General features: G+C 44.8%; 1 protein-coding gene across 1 annotated transcript in view; it reads right to left on the reverse strand.

Annotated features, from left to right (window-relative positions):
* T265_07023 (hypothetical protein) overlaps positions 1–8,603 on the reverse strand; it is a gene marked incomplete at both ends in the record, with an annotated part of 64,894 nt that extends 56,291 nt beyond the window's left edge. Inside the window, 4 exons of the mRNA XM_009172444.1 lie at positions 687–1,050; positions 3,289–3,388; positions 6,480–6,632; positions 8,451–8,603. Of these exons, the coding sequence (XP_009170708.1) occupies positions 687–1,050; positions 3,289–3,388; positions 6,480–6,632; positions 8,451–8,603 (770 nt within the window). The remainder of the gene's footprint in view (positions 1–686; positions 1,051–3,288; positions 3,389–6,479; positions 6,633–8,450) is intronic.
* Positions 8,604–10,144: the final 1,541 nt, after the last annotated feature.

A 10,144-nucleotide genomic window follows, 5' to 3' on the forward strand; every position in this document is an offset into this window, starting at 1 on the left:
GCTGATCCCCCTGTGGTTACCACACTCACCACGCGCCCCTTTTTTTGAAAATGGGCACTATCACCGATTCTCCCCAGTTGTCTGGGACAGACTCCTTTTCCCAAATGCAAGCAAACAGGTCGGACAGGCGCTGACTGATTACTTCATCCCCGTCTTTGAACAGTGCGGGTGGAAGGTCGTCCGGACCGGGAGCTCGGTGGCGCTTGAGAGAACATATGCAGTCGTAAACCTCCGAGGCCGTAGGTGGTTCCACGTTCACCGTCCAGGGTTCTACTTCACCTGTGGGCTGTAGATGAGTGCCGGCTGGTGGCCAAGACATTTGTTGTTCAAAGTATTCAGCCCACCAATAACATAACAGAATAGACCTATTTTGATTGGCTTATTGCAGTGGCCTCCATCCATGGGGACAATTATGGAAAAACATAAAAACGTCACACTGAAGTTCAAAGTATTCAGCCCACCGGTAAAATAACAGAATAGACCTATTTTGATTGGCTTATTGCAGTGGCCTCCATCCATGGGGACAATTATGGAAAAACATAAAAACGTCGTTTCACACTGAAGAAAAAAGTGCATCCTAAGACTTTAGGGTAAGATTACTGCAATTCTCGTAGCGGTTTGAATCACACGTCCTATATACTGGTTTGAAATACGTGCCTCGCTCATCCTGCTCATTGACATCAAACCCTTCTCTCACAAGCAGTTTCAGGGCCTCGAGATCGCCGCTCTTAGTCAATTGAGCCAGCTTTGAGTGAATACTGATCGAAGACTGGTTACTGCCGTGTTTCTCCGATGATGGTAAGGACGAAGTGTTCGAGAAGAAACTCGATCGATCCCGACCAGTCGAGTGGTGGTGATGATGATGTGGGGTTGATACCGGCGGATCATGTTCAGTTGGTCCGGAAGGATGCTCACATAGTGAAGAAGTTGATGACTGAGTGTAGTCTGATCTTGTTGGGCCATCCTCTTCCGAAACTCCAGTGTTCATTGTCCATTCTTTCGGATGACCAGAAGCTACCGGACTGATAGAGGAAGGCCCATGGATTTGGTCTGAAGGGAAAAACATTAGTTCGATTAAGCGGGTGGTAAAGGCAACGGAAAGTGCAAGAACGTCCAGGAACCGGACAGAAACAAGACGATAAGGAACGGACAGGGCACGCAAATAATCAACTAAATAACACATTCACCCAGTTACGCTTACCTTGCTCGGTAAAAGCTATCACGGTTTCTCACTAAAAGCTATACTGTATAAGTGAGAGCTGAGTACTCGAAACACAACCGCTTGTGCGTATAAGACGAGCGCGAAACATAACGCCAAAAAATGGGGTGGAAACAAATAAAGAAAATCTTTTACCGAGAGAACCAGGAAATAACTAGTGTCCTCATGTGCGACGTACCGTTTTCACGTAACCACCCTAACCATTTCGAGAAAAAAGCTCTCAACAACCAAGAGTAAACTAAGAATGAAAGACGGTTATAGTGAAAGCTTTTGTGCTACATGACTGACTTTTCTTTCGGTAGATCAGGTCGATAAGCATACAGAATAGTTTGCGGATGTACAATCGTAAGTAACGTAGCTATGCTAGTGTGCCTTTCACGTGGCCATAAAGTATCGGCGAAATCGACCACCGAAATTTGTGTGTACGGTACTTGCGGAGTTTGCATATCCATCCTCATCCCCATCATCGACGGCGTGACACCAGTGCTCAAGAACGATGCTTTGCTACTGTACAACCATGATTTATTTGAAATCCTTATTGTGGAGAAAAGGGTACAGGCGGTGCTAGGTCACTACAATCATTCCGGGGTGCCTAAACCTCCAGTCCTTCCTCCGACCACGCGCGGTCATTTTGTTTAGTCCACAGTAAAAGGGAAAAGGAGTGAATTGGGGTTTCACTGTTATTGGGGTTCATCAGCATTGCACATCCTCAGCCATGCCGAGATTTTAATTCGCAGTACAGTATGCCCGGAGATCAAAGCCCGGTACAGCGAGGGATTTCTATTACGCCCATTAAAGCGAAACTCGAGCTGTGCTTCCACCCTTCTATGTGGAATAACTAGAATAATTGCACTAGGACAGGAAGAGAATCATTCAAACTATTGAAGTGTATAAAAATGAGTGCTGATAGTTTATCTAAGATTCATTTGATGAATCGGTGGATAGATAATCTTCATCTCCGTGGACGATTTCTGTTGTTTAGGCGTTATTACAATGTGAAAAGTGTTCTATTGAAAAGTTGAGTAGATACACGGACGCTTTAAAACTACGGGACTGGAGGGTCGTGTGGATACAAATTCAACAGATCCTCCTCCACTCAGCGAGCACGTTAGCATTAAACCAGCGGAGCATCCTAGGCATGAGCTTATCCAGGCCTGGGGACGAATTGCCCATTAAACCGATCGTACAGCCGTTAGACAGGATCACAGCATCCGTAGAGATGCTTGACCAAGAAATTCTAGCAGTCACAACAGAGTTACTGAGTCACCATTCGGACCACACCGCTTAAGGATGGACAGATTTCCCGTAATAATGCAGGCGCGTATAGCGTGCGCTCAAATACCAGGTGACCGGGTTTCAAATACTTGTAAAGGCGGCGATATGTGCTATCTCCCAAGTTCAGTGCTACCGTTCTTTTGGTAGGATAATCACACCGGAACGGGATTGTTAAACCGTGGCTGACGTGGATATTAATTCTAACCTAGAACAAATAACTACTCGAGAATTTGGTTCCACTCTAGGAACCACAGCGCACATTCATTCGTTTTGGCGAAATAGTCAATGAAATTAGTCTAAGCGTTGTCACCAAATAAGGTGTGTCAGATGAAGCTAAACGAATCGACCATGGTGAGATTTTCGAGATACTATAAGCTAGAAATGAGTCGATAGGGTCTCGGTCACCGAGGCCAAGTCACTGTCTTTATCGCTGATAGCACACGCAATGGTGCGAGAGTCAAATTAAATGATCACGACGTATTTAACGAAACAGGATGATCGGCATATCAGTCGCCGCCATGAGTACTGCACCAGATTTGAGCTAAGAGACGTTCACTTATGGTTTTATCGGGCCCAACTACTTCTGACCCGGTCGTGATATGTTGGAAAACCACTGACATGAATAATGTTAGCGTTCAGCTGTAGCATCCTTCTGGTGCCTGGCTGTCATGCCACCCGAAGGAAGCACGAGGGTTGGGATACTGCCAGGTTGCCCAAGCCTAGACAGGTGAAGTCGAGTGGCGGAGGTCGGATTCGAACCACGGACCTTCCGGTCAGTAAATTCACGCTCTAACCACTTGGGCTATCTCGCCCCAAGCTGGTATATACTGTAGAAAAAACAGAGAATTCGGTAAACCAGTGCCAGTCGACAGCAAAACGTCTCCAGAATATGGCCTTGTCATTAAAAAAACAAGACTTACCAAAAAGACACTATATTAGGGGATCAAGAACCTGATCAAATATAGGGGGTTTCATTCTACAGGACGATGAAAACGACTGATTAGGACGCAAGAGGAAACGTTCTTAGTTTCAGGGCCAAGAAAACTGGTGAGATTAAGTGTTGACAATATTAAACTATAAACTATAAACTTAAGGCAAGATGCAGCCGAAGGTCTTGAACGAATCGGCCAGAATGTTTTCCCGATGAAGCGAATCCACCGCGTACGAACGATCCTCCTGTTCGGAGAGAGATTACCATGTAAAATAACATCCGAACGTTTGTATTCCACAGCATTCAGTGTAGAAAATCTTGAAGTGCAGAACTGCCGCAACACGAGGTGATTAAAATTCACTGCTGAAATCCACCGATAAATTGTTTCGAAACTGCCAAGAGCGAAGCTCCTATGGGCATCAAGCTGATGAACACGATAGTCGGTTCGTTTTCAGCCGTGCGTTTTCCACACCACGAACAAGAGCGTTGTGTTGCTACCTTTCTCTACTCACAATTCTATCTTTGCCAACTGACTTATCTTGAAATGAAGTGAGTTTCGGATGTTCATGATTCATCAGCTTTTAAGAGACACCGGTACGAGGAAAGGGGCCATGCGGTCAACCCTGTACCGAGTGACCTCTCTTCAAGGAAACGGGACACTAGATTGCGGTCAACGGGAAACGCTGTTATGCCACCTCCCGGATCAAGGTCTCCCTTGGGGCGATTACGACTATCGGATGTGATAATTTGACGGTATGTGAAAATTCCTTAGCTTTTCCGGAATAACTTAGTTGTATTAAATGCATCATTAGTAATGCCATATGTTCTACATGGATAGTTGTAATTCTTTCGAGCTGTTGCCTGTTTGGGTGGATAGTTGGCTGCAATGCAGGCGACTGTAAGTAGTGCAGTGTAGTTCGAATCGCGCTGACAAACCGTCGCCCACTATGAGAATAGCGTTCCATAACTACAGCAGTAGCTGCGTCCTTTTCCCGCTGAAGCACAGCAAAAATTGTCATGCTTCTGGGGCGCGAACAAGCAAAGCCACGTGTAGATCATGCTTCCCAATTCCTCAGCATCCTCTGGAGTGTATTTTCATCCTTGTCAGCCTAATGGAGAAGCCTGACACTCCGTAGTCTTTAATGAGGAAATCCGCTACCTTCTCGTGGTGGTATTTCCTCCAAAAATGGAAAGATGAAAGTGCGTGTTAAGCGTCACAGCAGCGTTGAAGGTTCGCTGGCTGGCCGTCTAGGGAGCTGAGTAAAACCTTGATCTTAACCACCAATGGCGATGGTTCTGTTCGGGAAGGAACTGGCTGTACGAAGGATAAAAACAACCCCACAAACAAGAACCATGATGATGCCTGTGAAAAATACCAAGAGATTTCATGCACGTATGTTACGACATCTATGTTTGATTTAAATCACCGCAACTGTATTTTTCAATCTATGTACGATTTTGTTAAAGTTGTTATTCGACCCCTCCAACTATTGGGTTACGCAGTAGTAATTTTCAATTCATGGTTTATTCAGTTTACGTCAACAATCCATCCATCGGAAGTTCAGGTAGTCTTTTAGGGACAGCACGAAATCCCATGCTCTCATGCTACAACACTCTCCCTATACAGTCGCTCGAAAAACATTCGGTCCCACTTAGAAGAGTGGACTATCTTTCGTGATTTACACGTGAAAACACATGGTCATTGCAAAGAGGGTCCGCGACAGTACTAGATCTTTTTCATTTGTTATCATGTTGTTATGACTTGCTGAACGGTAGTGAAACTCTGTATCGGTCCCTTGGCTTCCTGCTCCGCCCACTATGGTATATCAAAAGGCACGGTAACTCTACACAACCCTTTATGGAGACAAAGGAAAATTAGTACAACTGTATTTATAGGGTAGTCACAGTGTGTTCCACAAGGTCGTGCCAGTATCTCCGTGAGGGGGCGAGAAGCGTCGAGTCACAGGTGCTTGACTCGGATTGGCTGGCATTCTGACCAATCAAGGGATGCCTTCGTTTGGCCCGTGTCCTTCACGTGACATCCATCCAAATGATGTGCTGTTCGGTTATTAGGGACGGCTGGCCTCCGTACAGATTTGTTGGTCGTTAGGGTTAATTTGAGGTGCATAGGTAGTGAGTCTAGGATCACCCATTTGAATGCATGAAATTCCTCCACTCGAGGAAACATGAAGCTTCCTACAAATCCCAATCTATTTTCATATTTCGACTCTAAGGTTCCATAGTCAACAGGATAATTGTACCTTGACACAAGCGATTAACGTGTGTACTGCCATGTAATGATTAGTGAATAGGTCAAAGAACTAGGCACAGTGCACGGTCAACTGTGATGTCAAATAATTATTGATGGAAACATGAGCACGTCGGTGCTTTTTTACAATCCACCTAATCATCATTCGTCAGAACAGACTTTCTCACAAGACTGCTGTTGCTGCGGGCATATCTGATATTCGAAAATGAAAGCGATCGTCCTGGGTAGTTTGACTTGGTTGTCTGCTACCGTTAGAGAAAGCAAACGTATGTCAACTGAACAACATCGCTTCTTGAGAGGAACTTGGCCTTACGAAAATGGAAGGTGTCGTAATCCGTCTCTGAGAAAGAGGTGTCCCTAGAATGCATTGGGATTTAGAGGATGTCGGAACAGATATTCCTGTATATGAATTATCGCTCCGTTAAAGCTCGCGCTGCAATAACAATGCTTAGCAACCTGAGTAATCAAATGTGAAACTCAAACTTACGAAGTAGAACCGGTGGCTTTAAAACTGTTTAATCAATTAAAGACCATGCAGGTTGGTCTAGACGTGATTGTATAAGGATGCTTGGACTTCTACTGGATGAATGCGAAAATGTATCTTTGCTACCACTCAATTAAGCTCGACAAAAAAGGAGAAAGGTTACAATGTGCCCTGGCTTTACAAAAAGGTATACGCTAAAAACCGAGAAAAGTATGCCGTTAGGTTAGAACGGGTAAGGTCTAGTGATATCGGGAAATCATACATTCGCCATTCCTAGTGCATATGCTTCCAGCCAACATACCACGATCCGAAGGGCTGTCTTTGGTTTCCATTTGACGTAAGAGAGCAAACTGCTGCCGCTCGGACATTGGAATGTAGCCTCTTGGCTTCGACTGTGAGGCGTGGCTATAGGAAGGTGAATCATCGCCTCTTCTCTTCTTCGAGACAGAAGAAACTGAACAAAATGAGGAGTGATGTTTGGCGAGAGTGAGAAGCGAAAATGAAAGGATGGAGATCACCACAATCGGTAAAAGAATCACCCTCAAATAAAAAGGTCGTGCCGAAGTGATCGGACAGGACTTGGAATCAAAATTCAGATCAGGTAGTAAGCCAGGACGCTAAACTCCCCGGCGTTTTGGTTGGTTAGTTTAGCTTAGGTCGTTGGCGAAAGGCGTTACCTCGATCAAAATCCAGCTTTGGAAAACGGAATGCACACTCATCCTTAATATTCTTGGAACACAAAATGTTCAAACGAGGATGTGTTTGTGTATCCACACGATCTGATCGATGACGAGAAAATCAATATGCCAATTTTCGAAGTGGGCTCGGTTACACTGTATGGGCGGATTTTTTCTTCCTCCACGTTAGTAGTCCCTGTTAAGGTTAAATATGAACCTCCTCAGCCAGACAAATTACAGTAATGCTCTAATAGTTAGCTGAGCAAGTCTGTACTTCATAAACCTAACCTCTGTTCCGCCCCAGTATCTTTTCGTAGCGCTGTCCAAAAATATGGTGCCTAACAAAGGGATTTCGTCGATTATCCAAATAACGGACTTGGACTTTGGAACATTTTAGTGATCCAAAAAGTACTATCTGATTGCAAGCAAACCATTACGGTTAAGGCGTGAGTTGTAATTCGCCTGTCAATGGGCTTAAAAAGCTGCTAGGATAGCTCCTTCAAGACGCCATTTATCATCACTGTGTTTACGGCTGATTTGTGACAGTGCCCAAATTGACTCAGATCGATAGCGCTCAACCATATTTTTGCTGGAATTGGCAGCTTAACACACTTCTGGGGCGACAAAGTTCTGGTGTAAACCAAATTGCAAAATACGCAAAATATGGTCAGAGATAATCTACGTAGCTCAGAAAGGACGGAAATCTTAGATGGTCTCCTTCAATCGGCAACTGACTGCCATATGATCTAGCGAAATACAACGCTAACAATACTAGATGTGTATGCTGTAAACTCGTGTTGGTGGGGAAAAGACACTGGTCAATGCACAACCGAAGAAGTCATCCAATTCTGTCTGCCGAAGACTCCGAATAGGCTAAACAGACGAGCTTCTGCACGACTCATTCGGTCAACCATACAGCTCGTATCATCCCAGAGGACCGTGGTGATCGTTCAGCTGTAACATCATTTCGGTGCCTAGCTGGCACCCCATCCGAAATAAACACTCGGGTTGAGATACCGTCAGTTTGCCTAAACCTTCGATGGAGCAGCTGAGATGCCGGGATTGGATCCCAATACGGACCTTCTGGTCAGTATGATACAACATAAAACGCCATTAGGCGGGATACGGTTTAAGGTTTAAGATGCCTTATTGTCGATTTGATAGACAGCTTGGAAGCAACATAAGCAAAACATGTATCCCTCTTCCAGGTTTTCAGTATTACGCGATCTCTGTTCAGATATTCTACTAGGACATGATTTCCTTGAGCTTCACAATCTCATCCAACGGTGATAGACCTTTTTTCTCGCTTTGTAGTCCAATCGCTGCCTGAATAGAGCCTCTCACGTTGTTTGTGCCATATTTGGCCTATTAGTCATCCTATATATTAACGCAGACGCTCTGTATGTTTTGTCTTGGCAATACAAGCGTGCCCCCAGTTCTCTGTCTTCTCCCTATCGAGAAGTCTGGCAGGCTCAGTGCAGGCGTAACCCATAGCTCCGCCACCGCAAGATACAACACAGGGATAAACCATTCTGACGCCATAGGTGTCTCAAATTAACAAAAACAGCCCGAGCCTTGCAGATTCATACATTCACCTCATCTGTCACACTACAATCAGAATTAATACAACTTCCAAGATACGTAAAACGCTCCACAACTTCCAGTACCTCTCCCTGGACTGTAAGTGGCGTGTTCAGTAACTGCACGTCCACGAGCATGACCTTACACTTTGTAGGTGCAAAGTGCATACCAGATATACAACACAATAAAAGGCCAAGATAAAAATGACGAAATTCAACATTGGTGGATGACGTTTCCATCTATTTCTTTTGACGTAACCTACAGGCCACGCACTGAAAACAAAGCCTCTGACACATTCTCGGAGTGTCTGCGCGAACACTTCACCTCACCTGGATCTAAAGCTCTTACACGCAACTTTGCGCCATCCTAGAGCAACACGAGTGATGCATTTCGTTTGTGTCAAAAATCTTCTATTCTCTGTAGAGGACTTCCGACTTGTCACTACGGAAAGTCATCGGTGTGCGAAATTAAAACGTTTCTTCACACAACCCGGTGGTATATCCATGAAAGCCACAAAAACGTTTTAACGCTCAAGTACGGACTTCATAGGACCACTGCCTTCCATTACTCGAAATAAATGTCCATTAAAGGTCGTGGACGAGTATTCCTGTTCCCTGTTCCCCTATCCGTGTCTAGATATAAGGTCCTCTAGGGTCATATCATGTCTTGTGCCGTTCTTTGCTACATTTGGCCTGCCCAATTTCGTCCATTCGGATCGCGGTTCACCGTTCGTTTCTGATGAGAATAAGCGAGGTCATTAGGAATAAGGCGTTGCCCTCAGTGGGACCACTCCAGAAAACCCAAGGTGGATCCGCCAGGTGGAACGACTAAATGGAACTTCGTGGAAAGCTATCAGGCTTTTTTTTACCATCGAAAGGTCTTCAAATCAGTCGTTGGAAAACCGTTTCAAAAGATGCAGTCCATTCTATTCGTTCTTCACTGCGCACCGTTATCAATGCCGCTGCACACGAGTGGATGTTTCACAGTGATCGAAAATCCGTTGATTGTAAGAACAGCGGACACGAGCGTATTTATTGCGCGACAGAGAAGTCCGGCATTAATCAATCGGAAAACGAACTCCAGTGAGAATTTATCTCTGTGGGGGGTAGATGTTGTATATTTGCTGTTTCCGCAAAGCGTTTAATCGTTGACTGCTAAATCACCTTTTCTCGTTTCATCTCTCAGTGTCAAAGTTGGGTATGAATAAAGCCTAGCTTCTGGGCCCTCAGTCTTTTCCGTTCTTACTCTGGTTGTTGCCGTACTCCATTATTCGTCAAACACAACAACAAAGCAAGGGGGATAAGTAAAACAGACTAATACTGATGCCTCCTTTCTTCCTCTCACACATTCACATTTTTCCTCTGTTCAACTTGTTGCTAGTGACATCTCCGTAGGGTCATTCTCAAAGGCTAACAGATCCGTTCGCCATTTGTGGCCAATAGCTAGCTCATTATTCAAATCTCATCACTCAGATCACCTGACGGGCTTTAAAATTTGCATTGTGAAACAAGCTGATTCTGCAAGTACGCTGAAATGGCTTTCTCTTGATGTGCGCTACCTCTTCAAAACAAAGGTTCAAGACCCAAGTAAAATTGCCGAATAGACCTTTCTATCGGTTTCCACTCGGTTCCTGTTGCGCACCTTTCGTAATCAAGAAGCAGCCACTGCTACATTTAGTACTGCTCTAAGCCATCGAGCTGAAGGGTCT

This window comes from Opisthorchis viverrini (genome assembly GCF_000715545.1).
Source record: "Opisthorchis viverrini unplaced genomic scaffold opera_v5_155, whole genome shotgun sequence".
In the NCBI taxonomy this organism is placed as follows: domain Eukaryota; kingdom Metazoa; phylum Platyhelminthes; class Trematoda; order Opisthorchiida; family Opisthorchiidae; genus Opisthorchis; species Opisthorchis viverrini.